Genomic DNA, 18,212 nt, shown 5'->3' with positions numbered 1-18,212 from the left:
CATGTATGATGAAATCCTGGTTGAGAATGAAAAGACTGAACAAATGAACAACGAAACAACAGAGCATGTGAGTGAAAGAAATAGGTTTTGATTATGTTTTTCTGGTAATGAGGACATATGTAAATGCAAAGAAAATAACTTTTTGGTCAGTGTGGTGTGGTGTGTGTGTGTGTAACCTTTAACTAGGCAAGTCAGTTAAGAACAAATTCTTATTTACAATGACGGCCTACCCTGGCCAAACCTGGACGACGCTGGGCCAATTGTGCGCCGCCCTATGAGGCTCCCAATCACGGCTGGATGTGATACAGCCTGGATTCGAACCAGGGACTGTAGTGACGCCTCTTGCACTGAGATGCAGTGCCTTAGACCGCTGTGTCTGTTAACTATACTAGAATGCTTAAAGGCCGCTAAAATGTAAAATATTGGTTATCGGTATTGGGTTTTTTGGCAAGGAAAATATTGGATATCGGTATTGGCTAAAAATATCGGCGCATGCCTAGTAATCATTGTATCATCCATATTAATGTAAGTGTTTAGAAACATTCTTATTTACAATAAAAGTGACTCCAAAATGACACAATACATTATTTACCATATATTTATAGTAGGCACAAAATAATCTGAAACACAACCAAACCAAACAGCAAATGTCTCCAACAAATCTGTAGAGTCAGAAGCTTAATGTAGTCATTGTGTGCTATGAATATGGGACCAAATACTTACGTTTTTACTACTTTAATATACATAAGTGAATTTGTCCCAATACTTTCGGTCCCTTAAAATGTACAAAAAGTGCTGTAATCTCTAAATGGTTCACTCGCTATGGATGAAAATACTCTCAAATTAAAGCTGACAGTCTGCACTTTAACCTCATCACAATTGTATCATTTCAAATCCAAAGTGTTGGGAGTACAGAGCCAAAACAACAAAAAATGTCACTGTCCCAATACTTCTGGAGCTCACTGTATGTGGCGCTGACAGACATTGAGCTCCATGATTAAAAACCATGAGCGAATGGCATAATCTGCAGGTGTCTACCATAAACAGCTTTTACTGGGTGTTTTGAAGTGTGTAACACGTGTCTACACACCATTGTGTCATGTCTGTCCCAGCTTTAGCACCATTGTGTCATGTTTGTCCGAGCTTTAGCAATTGAGGGACGTGGGCAGAGTTGTGCCATTCTACTATAATGAGATCATTCTAAGTCTGGGCAGCTCTGATTAGTGTGCAGGGAGACGTGGTTAATAAGGAGGCACGGCCAAAACTTTGAGATTTTATTTCTTGCTCTTGCTTAGAGAAGGGTTATGGCCACTTATATGACAGCCACGTTTAAAAGCTCCTTGAACATTTTGGGGCGTAAGATGTAGCCTAGTGCATTACACTTTAGTCACCTGTAGCCCCTCCCCTGATGAGTCAGACCAGGGCTGTAATTACACATCCCATCTGAATGATAATGCACATTGAAACCTTGACCTCATACTCTAGACTTGACTGGCTGGAGTGTCTGCGGCCTCTGATACAGCTAAACCACAATGAATCATCGGGCCATTGTAGCGATTGTTTTAATGGAGCAGTCCTGGATGGAGAAGGTACTTTCATAATGATTTTCCACCTAGCAAGCCACAACTTATTAAGCAGACAGTTACACAATAACTGGGTCAATCTCGCAAACAAGGCACCGAGTTAAAAAGCCCGAAATCTGACACTGAGAGTCCCTCTTCTTTCTACAAGGATAAGGTTACAGAACTCATTCTGGAGAGTCCCAATAACTCTAGGACTATGGAATGAGTTGAAGGCTGTGCAATCATGTTGAGAGTAGTCCCCGTAATAACAGCGTTAATGGGGTCCTCTCAACGAGACCGTGTTTGCAGCCATTTTAAAAGAAGGATACATAGCCGTCCTTAAGACAGTCAAACAGCAAAAAATACTTGCTGAATTAAGTGTAATTCTATTTTAAAAAAGGAGAAGGGGCATAATGTTGTGACTTTCTAACTAGCCAACTACCGGACATGACAGTCTTCAGAAATAGACATTTTTAAACAGTCATCCTCTTTGCTCACGTGCACAAATTATTTACAGAAAGCCTTGGCATATTTGCTCAACTTTAGTGGAAATGCCATTAGAAATGTGATCTGGTGTGAATATAAACATCTCCTCAGAGGACCAAGGGCTCAACGGCAGGCTGGGCACAGACAGATGCTTTGTGTCAGCTGTGAGCGCCTTGCGGTTTTCACACCAAGCCTCCCATAACACTGGTGACTTAGAGACCCCTATCTGCTCAAGGTTAGAGAGGTATGGGTTAATCACATCAATCCAGGTTTACAGCAGAGCCCAGGAACATTCTAGGTACCCCACCACCTTTTCCTGGAAACAAGTCTGGATATCTAGTGTAGAGGTCGACCAATTTAATTAGGGACGATTTCAAGTTTTCATAACAATCGGTAATCCGCCTTTTCGGATGCCAATTATGGCCGATTAGATTGCAATCCACGAGGAGACTGCATGGCATGGCTGACAACCTGTTACGTGAGCAAAGCATCAAAAGTACCTTGTGGCTGTAAGGAGCCATGGTAAGTTGCTAGCTAGCATTAAACTTATCTTATAAAAAAAACGATCAATCTTCACAATCACTAGTTAACTACACATGGTTTATGATATTACTAGTTTATCTAGCTTGTTCGGCATTCAATATATTCAAAGAGGTGCCTGTTAATTTATCCTCTGTCACAGCTGGCTGAAGGACTGGACCAAGGTGCAGCATGGTAAGCGTACATTTTAACTTTATTTAAAAATGACACCGACAAAACGAAGAACAAAAAAACAACCGTGAAGCTTTGGGCTATGTGCCCTGAACAACTACAAAGTTAACTTCCCACAAAACAGGTGGGAGAAAAGGGTACCTAAGTATGGTTCTCAATCAGAGACAACGATAGACAGCTGTCCCTGATTGAGAACCATACCAGGCCAAGACATAGAAATACAAAACATAGAAAAAAGGACATAGAATGCCCACCCTAGTCACACCCTGGCCTAACCAAAATAGAGAATAAAAAGCCTCTCTATAGCCAGGGCGTGACATCCTCGAATCACAGCCTACTTCAACTTCGCCAAACGGGTGATGATTTAACAAAAGCGCATTTGCGAAAAAAGCACAATAGTTGCAGTAATGTCCCTAACCATAAGCATCAATGCCTTTCTTAAAATCAATACACAAGTATATATATTTTTAAACCTGCATATGTAGTTAAAAGAAATTAATGTTAGCAGGCAATATTAACTAGGGAAATTGTGTCACTTCTCTTGGGTTCAGTGCAAACAGGGTCAGGATATATGCAGCAGTTTGGGCCACCTGGCTCGTTGCGAACTGTTGAAAAGCCATTTCTTCCTAACTAATAATTAATTAACTAATTAATTTGCCAGAATTGTACATAATTATGACATAACATTGAAGGTTGTGCAATGTAACAGCAATATTTAGACTTAGGGTTGCCACCCATTCGCTAAAATACGGAACGGTTCTGTATTTCACTGAAAGAATAAACGTTTTGTTTTCAAAATTATAGTTTCCGGATTTGACGATATTAATGACCAAAGGCTCGTATTTCTGCGTGACTATTATATTATAATTAAGTATATGATTTGATGATTGATAGAGCAGCCCAAATGAGCGGTGGTAGGCAGCAGCAGGCTCGTAAGAATTCATTCAAACAGCAGCTCTTAGCCATGCTTGAGGCACAGCTCTGTTTATGACTTTAAGCCTATCAACTCCCGAGATTAGGCCGGCAATACTAAAGTGCCTATAAGAACATCCAATAGTCAAAGGTATATGAAATACAAATGGTATAGAGAGAAATAGTCGACACGTCATAATTCCTATAACTACAACCTAAAACTTCTTAACTGGGAATACTGAACCACCAGCTTTCATATGTTCTCATGTACTGAGCAAGGAACTTAAACGTTAGCTTTTTTACATGGCACATATTGCACTTTTACTTTCTTCTCCAACACTGTGTTTTTGCATTATTGAGCATGTTTCATTATTTATTTGAGACTAAATTGATTTATTCATGTATTATATTAAGTTAAAATAAGAGTGTTCATTGTTTATTTAGTACTGTTGTAATTGTAATTTATGAGAAATATATATATAAAAAATGTCCGATTAATCAGTATCAGCTATTTCTGGTCTTCCAATAATCGGTATCGGCATTGAAAATTCATAAATCGGTCGACCTCTAATCTAATCTAGTAAGACTCACCTGAGCGAACCATTACCCCCCCGAACCACAGAAAAAGAAAACAAGAATCACAAACAACTAAAACCGATCACAAAATCAACTTAGTAAAACCGTTCAAGAGTACAGTACCCAGGGATACCCAGCAAAGTGGAACCCTGGGTGATGGAGTATAGCCTAAGTGATGGAGAATGATGGGGTCATGTGTACATTTTCTCCTGTGTTAGTGGGAGGAAGGTCTGGTCTGGCAAGGTCAGACTAAACAACAGAGATGAGGAGGGCTGAGTGTCTGACTTAAGGCACTTGGCCATGCTACAGGCCCCTCTGCCCTGTTCTAAAGACTGCTACTGTACATGACCTGTTTAACTGTGTGGATTCATATTATTTTTTTTATTTTACCTTTATTTAACTAGGCAAGTCAGTTGAGAACAAATTCTTATTTTCAATGACGGCCTAGGAACAGTGGGTTAACTGCCTTGTTCAGTGGCAGAACAACATACAGTGGGGCAAAAAAGTATTTAGTCAGCCACCAATTGTGCAAGTTCTCCCACTTAAAAAGATGATTGGCCTGTAATTTTCATCATAGGTACACTTAAACTATGACAGACAAAATGAGAAAATAAATCCAGAAAATCACATTGTAGGATTTTTAATTAATTAATTAGCAAATTATGGTGGAAAATAAGTATTTGTTCAATAACAAAAGTTTATCTCAATACTTTGTTATATACCCTTTGTTGGCAATGACAGAGGTCAAATGTTTTCTGTAAGTCTTCACAAGGTTTTCAAACACCGTTGCTGGTATTTTGGCCCATTCCTCCATGCAGATCTCCCCTAGAGCAGTGATGTTTTGAGGCTATTGCTGGGCAACACGGACTTTCAACTCCCTCCAAAGATTTTCTATGGGGTTGAGATCTGGAGACTGGCTAGGCCTCTCCAGGACCTTGAAATGCTTCTTACGAAGCCACTCCTTCGTTGCCCGGCGGTGTGTTTGGGATCATTGTCATGCTGAAAGACCCAGCCACGTTTCATCTTCAACGCCCTTACTAATGGAATAAGGTTTTCACTCAAAATCTCACGATACATGGCCCCATTCATTCTTTCCTTTACACGGATCAGTCGTCGTGGTCCCTTTGCAGAAAAACAGCCCCAAAGCATGATGTTTCCACCCCCATGCTTTACAGTAGGTATGGTGTTCTTTGGATGCAACTCAACATTCTTTGTCCTCCAAACACGACAAGTTGAGTTTTTACCAAAAAGTTATATTTTGGTTTCATCTGACCATACGACATTCTCCCAATCTTCTTCTGGATCATCCAAATGCTCTCTAGAAAACTTCAGACGGGCCTGGACATGTACTGGCTAAAGCAGGGGGACACGTCTGGCACTGCAGGATTTGAGTCCCTGGCGGCGTAGTGTGTTACTGATGGTAGGCTTTGTTACTTTGGTCCCAGCTCTCTGCAGGTCATTCACTAGGCCCCCCCCGTGTGGTTCTGGGATTTTTGCTCACCGTTCTTGTGATCATTTTGACCCCACGGGGTGAGATCTTGCGTGGAGCCCCAGATCGAGGGAGATTATCAGTGGTCTTGTATGTCTTCCATTTCCTAATAATTGCTCCCACAGTTGATTTCTTCAAACCAAGCTGCTTACCTATTGCAGATTCAGTCTTCCCAGCCTGGTGCAGGTCTATAATTTTGTTTCTGGTGTCCTTTGACAGCTCTTTGGTCTTGGCCATAGTGGAGTTTGGAGTGTGACTGTTTGAGGTTGTGGACAGGTGTCTTTTATACTGATAACAAGTTCAAACAGGTTCCATTAATACATGTAACGACTGGAGGACAAAGGAGCCTCTTAAAGAAGAAGTTACAGGTCTGTGAGAGCCAGAAATCTTGCTTGTTTGTAGGTGACCAAATACTTATTTTCCACCATAATTTGCAAATAAATGCATAAAAAAATCCTACAATATGATTTTCTGGATTTTTTTTCTCATTCTGTCTGTCATAGTTGAAGTGTACCTATGATGAAAATTACAGGCCTCTCATCTTTTTACGTGGGAGAACATGCACAATTGGTGGCTGACTAAATACTTTTTTGCCCCACTGTATATATATATTTTATTTACCTTGTCAGCACGGAGATTCGATCTTGCAACCTTTGCAATTTAAAAAACGAAATAATAGAGGCCCACCCATTTTGCTGGCGTAGAGAAGATTAACATTTTTAAGCCAATTTCCTGCAATTCACCCCAAAAAAACTGCGAATTTGCTGCAAATCTATAAATTTTGCCACAGCTAATGCTGTGATCTTTTACTCAAACATAATACAATATATACTGCTATATTCATTGCTTTTGGAATTTTCAATTCTCCCTGACTGTTGACTTTTTATTTTGGTGATTGTTTGTTCTCAAAGATAAATTCTGAAAAAAATATATTAGCACATTAACCGGCTCTGCCAGATTAACACACCAGGCCTTTGAAGGCGCCCATTCAACCACCCAGGAGGATTACCATTAAAGTCGGAGAAAACTGCCACTGTCCGCACCCAGACGGCGTCTTCCTTGGGAAGCTGACAGAGGGGCTTCTTCGGAGCGGTGGTGTGAAAAGCAGATATGTCAGTGTGTAAATAGGAAACTGGAGTGGAGAATGACCAAAATGGACAACCCCGAGGCAGAGCAGGTGCGGAGAGTGTTTCCTCTGTCAGACAGTAAGGTGGAGGGGCGCTTGTAAATAATGTCAGCCGCTGCCTGGAGAGCACTAATTATCAGAGAGGGGCTGGCTGCAGATGTTCTGTCGACTGATACTCACGCTCAGCACCTGCTTATCATTGGATGCCCTCTGGTTTCACAAAGAACATCTACAGAGGCAAGACAGAGCAGAGTATAGACAGACGGGTTGGTTGACAACGTCGAAACAATGAAGCACTCACATCTAAAATGCAAAAGGCTGTGTTATGATTCTGAATGGTCAGATGGCAGCTTCTTGCCATTGCTGTAGCTGTGGGGAATCATAGGTAGTCATAGGTAGCTGTTTCAGCTAGTTGTCTTGTTTTGAGGTGTTTTGACTTATGTCACTGCTATGCCAACATAGCTAAAATTCGCTAGCTAGCTAATCAACAACTGTAACGATTAGAGGTCGACTGATTAATCAGAATGGCCGATTAATTAGGGCCGATTAGGGCACTTTTACTTTCTTCTCCAACACTTTATTTTTGCATTATTTAAAACAAATTGAACATGTTTCATTATTTATTTGAGGCTAAATTGATTTTATTGGTGTATTATATTAAGTTAAAATAAGTGTTCATTCAGTATTGTTGTAATTGTCATTATTACAAATACATTAAAAAATAAATTGTAAAAAAAAAAAAAAAATAAATAATAATAATAATAATTGGTATCGGCTTTTTTGGCCCCCCAAAAATCGGCATTGGTGTTGAAAATCATAATCGGTCAACCTCTAGTAACGATACATTTGAGAGACACCAGTGCTTATAGGGCAAATGTATTTATGTTCTCAATAAACATTAAGATGAAATGGTTTACATGTTGTCAATAATCCTTTGTTTGTAAGCCAACCCCATCTGTGCTGCCCCAAAGTTGTGCACACATCCGTTAGTTTGGTAAACAAACCACCTGTCTATAGGAAGGAGAATGTGAGGTGGTCTGTGCATTTAGTTTCTAAATGAGACTAGGAAACTATAATCCATTAACGCGACTTGAATGGAATGTATTGAGTCAGTGAGATAAGCGCACAAACACACACACCAACCTTTGCCAGCATTAAGTTCAATAAAGAACTCTGAATTTGGGAAAACAATCCACCACTGAAGATAATTGTAAGGGTTCTCTTCCTCCTCTTCTGAGGAGGAGTAGCGAGAAGGATCGGAGGACCAATGTGCAGCGTTGTAAGTGTCCATAATGTTTTTTAATAAAGACAATAGAACACTCGAACAAATCAAAAAACGATGACGTGAATATACAAAACCGAAAACAGTACCGTATGGACCAAACACTCACACGGAAAACATACACCCACAACCCAAAAGTGAAACCCAGGCTACCTAAGTATGATTCTCAATCAGGGACAACAGTTGACAGCTGCCTCTGATTGAGAACCATACTAGGCCAAACTCAAAAACCAACATAGAAAAACAAACATAGACTGCCCACCCAACTCACGCCCTGACCATACTAAAACAAAGATATAATAACAGAACTAAGGTCAGAACGTGACAATAATAAAGCTCCGTCTGATGGCCCACTCTATGCTCGGCCTAGCTGGGAGCACCACTCTCCTAAGGTCCACCACCGACTGATTGCTCAAACACATCGCACTCTAGAGAGGACAGGACTCATAATCCACCCAGCAATCTGAGCAAAACATGAGGACCAACCGAAAGTCCTGCTGCGTAATAGGACTGCAATTCTTCACTTTATTATTACTATGAACCTCAAAGGGAGTTTCTCTTGTCTGCTCCCCACCTGTCAGGGGTGACATTTGGACAAGTGTTAGTCTGTAAAGAGCTTCCTCTCCGATGCTGCCCACTCCGCCTCTACATCTGGCCTCGGCTCCGTTGCTGGCAGCGGTTTGGGAGTGTGACCGCAGAAGCCTTTGTCCTCGTTGAAGAGCAGCTGAACCAACAGGAAAGCCAACCCCAGTCAATTAATTTATGGAAAAATTGCAATTATCGGAGCACCCTCGGCGGGGGAAGGAAAACATTTACAAATGACGCGCAATAATTGCTATTGTTTTGTTTTCCTTTTCTTTAAGCAAAATGTGGAACTGTTCTGCAGTTCTGTAATGGAGTAGCAAAGTCAACAGTTCCCCACATGTACCTAATCATTGTGTATTTACGATGTATCCCGTCTGAACACCCAGATGACCAAAATCACTTCCATACAGGCACTCTATAAAACGGCTGAGCCACATGAACGCACCAGGCAGACTCTGCACACATTAAGAACTCTTGATCATTAAGTCCTGTGCCTCTGTAGCACCATCTGTGCCCAGCTGCAAGTTTCCCCCCACTACCTAACATGTTAACCCAATCGGTAGACTAAGGACTACAGAGAATGGATCCTTCAATCAGATTTCTACAGCGAGAGAATGTTTAGTCTCGCAACCTATTGTCAAAGGAATTGTTTGGGGCTACTTTGATTTAAATGAGACAAGTGCATCTGTGTTCTTTCAACAGCCCATTTTATAAGATCCCAGAGAGGTAGCTAGCAACTATAATCGACTAAATAAAATGTAGACATTTCAATAGGTAAACCTGACAAAGCTGCAGCTTTGTTCAATAATGTCCTCAATAGTAGCTGGTTCCCAGTCAAAAGAAAGATCCAAAACCACTGATGGAGTCAGAGAGAAACCCAGCACCACACGACAGCTTTCTCTCTCACTGAGGGTGGGGGTGACACGCGCTTAGGACTGGGAGGGAAGCAGTTTACAGTCGGAAAAAACAGGACTGAGTGACTCACAGAAAGAAAGAGGGGGGATGCTTTTGTGGAGAATGATAGACAACCTCATAGAGTCAGTTCTTCCCTATTTCCTGTGCATGGCAAAACCCAGAAGAGTAATATGCATGTTAAACAAATAGAGTTGAATCAACTAACAAAGGGTCAGACAATAAAACTAAGAACAGATGGCCCTTACATATATTTTTTTAGAACCTTTTGCTAAGCGTTTCATTTTACTGATGCTATGGAGATCTCTTAATCAATGTCTGTGCTGTTCAAATCTGTTGGCGGGTGAGGCGAATTCAGCTCTCGGCTACAAACAGCTGGGGATCAGAAGCCTCAGTGTTAAAATGGAGGGATCACTTCTCCCTTCCACAGCTTCTTTGTTCAAATTACTTTATGGGAGACAGATAAGTTAGCATGTGCTGTGTCCTGACAAATTTATGGCTGTTTGGAATGGATACCATTTGGTCATGAACCATGTTTGAGTAATACAATTTAGAGCTGATCAGATAAGGTGCTCCGCATTGAGACATATTTTAACACTGTAATTTATTACTTACCGGATCATGTATTGTGCCATTAACCATGTTTGTGTGACATAATTTAAGAATGATCAGCTGTAGAGCATAATGGAAACCTGTCTTGTGTATTCAAGGGGCAATTCTCACCACAAGTGTTAGTTTTAGCTGCTTGCTTGCCATATTTTTCCAGTTTAAAAGCTGGCAACCGTCTGCAACATCTGGTTCAAATGGATGGGGGTATGTCAGCAAGGAGAAGCTCAGAGGAACGCAAACAGCGACAAGACTGCTCACATGTAACAACTCATCATTCAGGGTTTACCCAATAACAAACTCATCAACAGCAATGTGTCAAAGTCAACTACATCTAACAAGCTGCTATTAACAATTCACAACTCATGCTCAGATCTTCATCACTTATACAAACTCACCTATCAGTAAGTAAACACATTAGATTTTCACAATCATGTCATCTTATCATGCCCAAATAATGATGATTTGGTTTATACAATATTTGAGAGATGGAGAATGGAGAAAGATGGAGAACAAGCTATGAAAGAAAAATATTGGAGTTTTGGTGAAGGTACAGCCAACTAGCGCAAAAATAATATTGCGATATTGTCCAAACAATATATCGTCAAAATTAAATCCCAATATGTAACGGCAAGGCCGATTAATTAGGGAGTTTTCAAGTGTTCATGACAATCGGTAATCGGCATTTTTGGACGTCGATTATGGCCGATTACTTTGCACTCCATGAGGAGACTGCGTGGCAGGCTGGCCACCTGTTACACGAGTGCAGCAAGGAGCTGTTGTTACTAGCTAGCATTAAACTTATATAAAAGAAACAATCAATCTTAACATAATCACTAGTTAACTACACATGGTTGATGATATTACTCGTTTATCTAGCTTGTCCTGTGTTGCGTATAATCAATGTGGTGCCCGTTTATTTATCATCGAATCACAGCCTACTTCGCCAAACGGGTGATGATTTAACAAGCGCATTCACGAAAAAGCACAGTCGTTGCATCAATGTGTACCTAACCATAAACATCCATGCCTTTCTTAAAATCAATACACAAGCACATTAACCTACATATTTAGTTAATATTGCCTACTAACATGAATTTCTTTTAACTAGGGAAATTGTGTCACTTCTCTTTCGTTCTTTGCAAGTAGAGTCAGGGTATATGCAGCAGTTTTGGCCGCCTGGCTCGTTGTCGAACTGTGTGAAGACCATTTCTTCCTAACAAAGACCGGAATTAATTTGCCAGAATTATGACATAACATTGAAGGTTGTTTGATAAAATACAGAACGGTCCCGTATTTCACTGAAAGAATAAATGTTTTCGAAATGATAGTTTCCAGATTTTACCATATTAATGACCAAAGGCTCGTATTTCTGTGCATTTATTAAATAATTATAAAGGAGGACATACCACCATGGCACTGACTCCCTAAACAACATCCTTCCCTGCCCAGAGCGAGTCCAGCTGTGGGGGAGCATATGGATAATGCTGTACAATTTTACATAGCCTAATTCTAAAAGAGACCTTCCCTGGGGAGAAGATGGCAGAAGAAGAAAAACACTTCAGTTCAACCGACAGACATGTGGAAGACAGGCAGAAAAGCAAATATGAAAGTAGTTAAGTGAGCAAATACACATTTTGTGTAAAGTCAGGAAAAGAGGTCCATGCGATCATACTCCTTGTTTTTGACAGGGAATTCACATTATTACTATTTCTCCAAGACACCAATGCAGTCAATCTCTAAGTGGAACGACAGACTAATTCACAATGGGCAATTTACAAAGTTCAAGAAAAAAAGTGACAGAAAAGTGTTGCACTTGACCACCATTTAGTTCGGACAAACAAAAGACACCGAAATCTGTCTTAAGTTCAGGATATTACTTTGGAAACATTTCAATGGGGCAATCTAGTTCTAACCTGGTTACCTCACCAGTAGAATTTGTGCAGAAAAGTTCACATTTGGACAAAGTCACAGGTTGTCAGAACTCTGTGCTTTACTTTCAATGCTTAAAGCTGCGTTTACAATGCAGCCGAACTCTGATCTTTTCGCTAATTGGTCTTTTGAGCAATAATAATTTTCCAATAGACTGAGCAAAAGATCTAAGTTGGGCTTCCTGTGTAAATGTGGCCTCTGTAGCACAGGTGATTTAAGCAACACCATTGAGAGTAATCTATTTTCCCCATCAAGCAGATCTCACTTCAGTCCAGAGACCCCTGCACTACACTCATTTCTATCAGGAACAGCACTAGCTTAAATATTTCATTTGGCTCTTCCTGGTAAATGGAAAGGCCTGGAATTTGACTCCGCCCTGATCCTGGAAGTACATCAAACACCACTGCTGTCATCCCCCTCTCCCAGTCAAAACAATGTCCTCTCATGGAAACGTTTCACTGTTTGTGTTGAAATGGTACAAACCAAATAAGAGTAACCCAGAGAGTGCGTTGAGGCCCTATTTGCATCACAGCCACAATATTCTGGGGGGGATTGATCCCCACTTTGCAGGATGTGGACTGTCTGGGAGATATACTGCATTTACACTGACAGCACCATTCCCATCTTTTTCCACAAATTACCCCCCAGCAATAATTGTGCAAAAGATCGGAATTGGTCTGCCTGTGTAAACGCAGCCATAGTCGCCATTTAGATGCTTCAATTATACAGATTGTGTGGTAGCTATGGCATTGTTTTATTAGCTAGATTAATAGCAAGGAATACAGTCATGTGGGGCAGTGACATTTTTGGCAATTAATGAGAATGTTGGTTACCCACATGAACATAGTATATGCATAGTTTAAATTATAACGTTATTGAATTTCTTTAGCAAACACCAACTATTTAACTAGCTTGATTAAACCAGTGATGTTACTATTTAGTTAGTAGCTAACAGCAATCCCAGGCGGATTACTTTTGTTTTGCCTGTGCTAACGTTATATTAGCTGGTTAGCTAACATTAGAAGCCAACGTTAACAAGCTAGCTAACAGTTTAATTTAGCAGGCGTTATAAATCATATTTCTGAAACGTTACCAAGTGATCTAGCTACTGTGTCGCTTAGTTTGTTTACTGTGCCACATACATAACGTGCCCTACTCGAAATATTCAAGTGCGCCCAAACTTTTAAACCACAGCACGCACACGTTTGTCCTACAAACTAACGTCGTTAGCTGGGCTAGCAACACACAATAAACTAGCTATAGTAGCTAGGTCGCGCTAAGTAGACACATTTGTGGAGGGACAACATTCAACGTCTCTTACCTGTTAAACGCAGTTTAACCGGACCATTTCGCCGAACTCCTTGGTTAGACATCTTGCTTCCAGCTTAATATTTTAGACTAACCAGTTTCAGACCGAAGTAACAATAACTGGAGTGAAGGCATTGTTGCCCGGATGTAGACAGCACTGCTGCCATCATGATCACACAATCGCTGTCGCGCACATACAAACTATTACTAGATCGGATGCCGCAGAGTGCATTTGATTTTGCAAGAGTATTTGGTCATCGGGGTTCTGGCTGACTAATTATTTTAGAGTAAGCAAGCGAACCGAGCTCACACTTCACATCTTCCGCTTCGGACCGATTGGAATTCAGTCCTCCTCCCAGCCAGACGAGAGTTGAACTGTCGTGCGCCCTTCAGTGCAGAGCCCACTTCAGGGAGGCTAGTAAGTAAATGACCAATGACGACATGGGGATGGAAACAGCTGCCTGTACGACTTGGCTAAAAACTTTAATTATCGGATGCCAAAGACAGAGAAAATACAGCTTTGTCAGACAAGTGACATTTTGGGTCACTAGTTTTTTTTTATTTTTTATTTTTAAGTGGCTCTGACAGTCCAGATACCGTAGTAAAAACAGTGTTTCTTTGCATTTAGTTCTTACAGAAACAAGAGGGTGGAAACTATAAAGATTTATATTGGAATTCAATGCATTGCCAATCCACCCAAACCAAGAAATTACAGCAGTTGAAATTTCTAAGAATTTTATTTACAGACATGTATAAAACATATGTACATTTCAGACAATGGAAGTCCATTATTAGACAAACAGTGGCAGTATACAGTAAAGATTAAATGAAAAGTGGTATTTAGAAGTTGAAAGTGCTTTGGTTCTCACTGATCTGGAATGCATATCCATCAGTTGTCAAGTCTGGAGCAACACATTGGTCTTCCTCTTCCTAGAAAACAGAACATTTGAGGCAAAGGAAACATACCATCTATAATAGGACAGGTTCAATTAGTCACCATTACACAATGCTCACCTCGCCAGAGAAATATTTCTCAATCAGGTTGAGGGAGGCCTTGTAGACTAGCTCATTCTCATGGGACTGCAGAGCTTCAATCTTGTCTAGCCCACCACATTCCTCGATCATCATGCACAGCTTGTCTGCTTCACCAATCTTATCTCCAGCCTGATGGACAAAACAAGTCAATAAATATGGCACCCGAATCTTGCAGTTACAGGGTACAAATGCCTATTAGTTAAATAAGATTAACTAATTATTGGCGAGAAGGTCCACTTACCAGGAAAATGTTGGTGATGGCATCCAAGATGACAAGGATGGTTTTGCTGTCCTTTGTTGAGAGTAGATTCAACAAAGGCTCCAGCACATTGGCTTGAACAAGGTACACAACCTGTTCAACTGTGCCCCCACTGGTAAAGTTGGTTATTGCCCAAACTGCCTCTTTCTGAGTCTTGTAGTCACCCTGTATAGAAAAGCAGATGAGGAATAAGCATTATAAAAAAAATAATTTAAATCCCACCAATCCTAATTACACTATTTTGCTACAGAAATCAAACCTACATACCTTGCGTAGGACATCTACCATGAGAGGAACCAGGCCAGCATTGATGATATCCTGGATCTGAGAGTCTCTCCCTGCAGTGATGTTGGACAGGGTCCAGGAGGCCTCCTTCTGGATGTTACTCTTGTGGTGGCGAAGCAGGCCAGGGAACATGGAGAGGGCCCCAGCGTTCAGCACGGCCTGAGTCTGCTCATCCGTGCCAGTCACCATATTGCCAATGGCACGCAGAGAAGGAGTCTGAAGGAGACAGGTCAAAGGCAGTGGGCACTTGGGTAAAAAAAAGACAGTACCATAGATGTTGAAATATATAAATAAGGTGACTACTTCATTGTACATGACAGCCAACCACCTCTGCACGATAACTAGACTGGGCACATACCACAACAGCAATCTCCCCAGAGCCAAGCAGCTGCACCAGGCGGGAGATCAGGCCAGTCTGCACCACCACCTCAATGCGATCATTGGGCCCGTCGGTAAGATAGGACAATGCCCAGCAGGTGTCTGCCAGCACCTCCTTATCATCATAGTGCAGCAGACGCACCAGAGTGGGCATGATCTGCTGCACGGCTGCCAGAGGGGGAGACGGGTTCTTGTTGCGGCACAAGTTTGACAACGTCCAGGTGATGTTCCTCAGGTAGCCAGACTACAGAGAAAGACAAGAAATATTTGAGGTGTTCATTAATTGAGTTACAGCACCTCCCAGTGGCCAGTGAGGAAAGTAATGTGGGGCAAGGAGTTATCAAAAAACAAGACTGATACTTTGTAGCATGTCATAAACAAGTCAAGTGATTGACCATCGCTTATGAATGGTTGCCAAGGGTCACCACATTGAGAGTACTAGGCACTAAGAATACTTACAGAGAACAAAGAGAGCTCCGGGACAGCGAGCAGACTAAGCAAGGGGGCCACAGCTCCATGCTTGATGACCTGGTCTCTGTAGACCGACCCATCACCTAACAGAATAAATCAAGGACGCGATGTTAGGGGTGGGAGATAACTTATGCAGTTTAGGGCTCTATACACTGACAACATGCTGTAACAAAAAAGGAATGCTTTACCTGCAATGTTACCCAAAGCCCAGACAGCCTGCTCGCTGATGTGGGGGTGGGGAGACAAGACAAGCCTGACGAAGGCTGGAATGGCTCCGCCCTCCACAACAGCACTGGTCTGGTCAGATGTTCCAGATGCAATGTTGGTTAGAGCCCAGGCAGCCTCAAACTGGATAGGGGGTGACTCCAAACCCAAGAATGCAACTAACTTAGGAATCAGCCCAGCACTGATGATGTTGTCAATGGGAGGATGTCTCTCACGGGATAGCAACTTCCTGTAATGAGAACAATTGAAAAAGCAACGAATTATGATCATGGTAGCCAACACTTCAAAATAAAATAAAAAAACTGCCAAAATAACCACAGACAGTTTTACATGGATTACTTTACCTTGCAGCCTGCGTAGCGTTGAGCTGGGCATCAAGGTTGTTACTGTTCACACCAGCAAGAATCTCCTCCACGGTCCACTGTCGATTGGCCTGTAAATTAAGACAGGTTGTTGCCATTGGAATTATTTTACTAGGCAAGTCAGGAACAAATTCTTATTTTACGGCCTCGCTGAAGCTGGAGACTTTTATCTCCCTCACCAACTTCAAACATCTGCTATCTGAGCAGCTAACCGATCTCTGCAGCTGTACATAGTCTATTGGTAAATAGCCCACCCATTTTTACCCATCTCATCCCCATACTGTTTTTATTTATTTACTTTTCTGCTCTTTTGCACACCAATATCTCTCTACCTGTACATGACCATCTGATCATTTATCACTCCAGTGTTAATCTGCAAAATTGTAATTATTCGCCTACCTCCTCATGCCTTTTGCACACAATGTATATTGACTATTTTTTTCTACTGTGTTATTGACTTGTTAATTGTTTACTCCATGTGTAACTCTGTTCACACTGCTATGCTTTATCTTGGCCAGGTCGCAGTTGCAAATGAGAACTTCTCAACTAGCCTACCTGGTTAAATAAAATCATTTTTTTTTTTAAATAACCCGGATGACGCTGGGCCAATTGTGCGCCACTGGAATTGTATAAACAGACAGGCATAACAAACTCACTTGACAGTTTTGACTTTTCTCTTGAAGTGGGGAAGTTGCCTCGTCGACCAAAGTAGTGACATTTCTTCTTTTGAAGATCTGATCGTCCTTCTTTGCCTTGCGAAGTTCGACGTTCACTTCCACTCTCCTGCGTCTAAGTTCCTGCAAAGTGATAAACAACCATCATTGACTGTGCCTAGCCTGATTCATTTAGCAAGCAAGGCATGAACACATTTGAAATTAAATTGAAAAATGTGTCATGAATGTCACTTACAGTTGCATCTTTTCCCTTATTCTTGAACTTGTCCAGACGGACACCGTTCTCGTTGCCAGCAGACATTTTTGGTAAATTGATAAATGCTCGAAGTTTGATGCAGAAATATTTTTTTGAGCACCTAAACGAAATGCAACAATTAGCTTTATAATACGATTTTCTAGCTAGGATCCAATAACATGTTTTTGCCTTTTATATAAAGTTATATCAGTCACAAGTGAACAGGAAGAGTGGCGAGCAAACCCCATCAACAAAGTAAAGCAGTAACATATAGTATATCGAATATTTGCCAAACACTACAAAATATGAGCACTTGCAAAGCACTTACCCGGTCCTTCTTCAAAAATTCTAGATAATGCATTTGCACAGACCTTTAAATTCCTGCCACAAAGCTCCCTGATTGGTCTGTTCGATTAAAAGCATCACCCTATTGGACTGTTTTGAAAAATCACAGGGTGCTCTGGAAATGTTGTCAGTAGAGACCTATCGCGAGATTTCAGTACTCCCATGCCCTCGTAATACAATTTGTGTCATATCAGAAACAATTTTTCCAAACAAGTTCATGTTGGAACAGTTGCTTTTGTGTTATTAAATATAACCGTTCAAAATGTGTTTTCTGCTTAGGTCTGTGTGTGGAAAACAATATTTAAATCTGATGCAATTCAAGGAGTGGTTTTAAACCGCCCAGAAGATACGCTTAAAATCAGAGAACCCAGACAACTAAAATCTGTTAAAATATATGGATAAACATTACACTGACTATATTGTATCATGACCAATAATCAACATCATCCTCTGAAT

At 41.0% G+C, this 18,212-nt stretch overlaps 2 protein-coding genes across 2 annotated transcripts in view; both read right to left on the bottom strand.

The window, feature by feature from the left end:
* Positions 1-13,950, bottom strand: part of LOC110486546 (E3 ubiquitin-protein ligase SMURF2) — a 54,927-nt gene extending 40,977 nt beyond the window's left edge. The window contains exon 1 of the mRNA XM_021558237.3: positions 13,501-13,950. Within this exon, the coding sequence (XP_021413912.3) occupies positions 13,501-13,552 (52 nt within the window). The 5' untranslated portion in view covers positions 13,553-13,950. The remainder of the gene's footprint in view (positions 1-13,500) is intronic.
* Positions 13,951-14,205: 255 nt separating this feature from the next.
* LOC110486547 (importin subunit alpha-1) lies at positions 14,206-17,850 on the bottom strand. The gene is made up of 11 exons (XM_021558238.3): positions 17,740-17,850; positions 17,412-17,532; positions 17,159-17,299; positions 16,485-16,573; positions 16,104-16,369; positions 15,904-15,998; positions 15,425-15,688; positions 15,049-15,282; positions 14,764-14,946; positions 14,502-14,651; positions 14,206-14,417 (listed from the first exon to the last, which is right to left on the bottom strand). Exons 2-11 carry the CDS (start codon positions 17,475-17,477, stop codon positions 14,328-14,330), a joined length of 1,578 nt encoding a protein of 525 aa, XP_021413913.1. The 5' UTR covers positions 17,478-17,532; positions 17,740-17,850; the 3' UTR covers positions 14,206-14,327.
* Positions 17,851-18,212: the final 362 nt, after the last annotated feature.

The sequence above is a fragment of the Oncorhynchus mykiss genome, chromosome 13 (assembly GCF_057628025.1).
Source record: "Oncorhynchus mykiss isolate SJ-2025 chromosome 13, ASM5762802v1, whole genome shotgun sequence".
NCBI lineage: Eukaryota > Metazoa > Chordata > Actinopteri > Salmoniformes > Salmonidae > Oncorhynchus > Oncorhynchus mykiss.
Note: the sequence above shows the minus strand (reverse complement) of the source record. Positions and strands in the feature narration are given on the sequence as shown.

Excerpts from the sequence above, each read along its gene's own strand:
- LOC110486547 (XM_021558238.3), bottom strand. The coding sequence starts at position 17,477 with ATGTCTGCTGGCAACGAGAACGGTGTCCGTCTGGACAAGTTCAAGAAT. Across the intron at positions 16,574-17,158 it reads AGAAAAGTCAAAACTGTCAA|GCCAATCGACAGTGGACCGT; the intron begins GTGAGTTTGTTA and ends CTTAATTTACAG. Across the intron at positions 14,418-14,501 it reads AGAAATATTTCTCTGGCGAG|GAAGAGGAAGACCAATGTGT; the intron begins GTGAGCATTGTG and ends TCTGTTTTCTAG.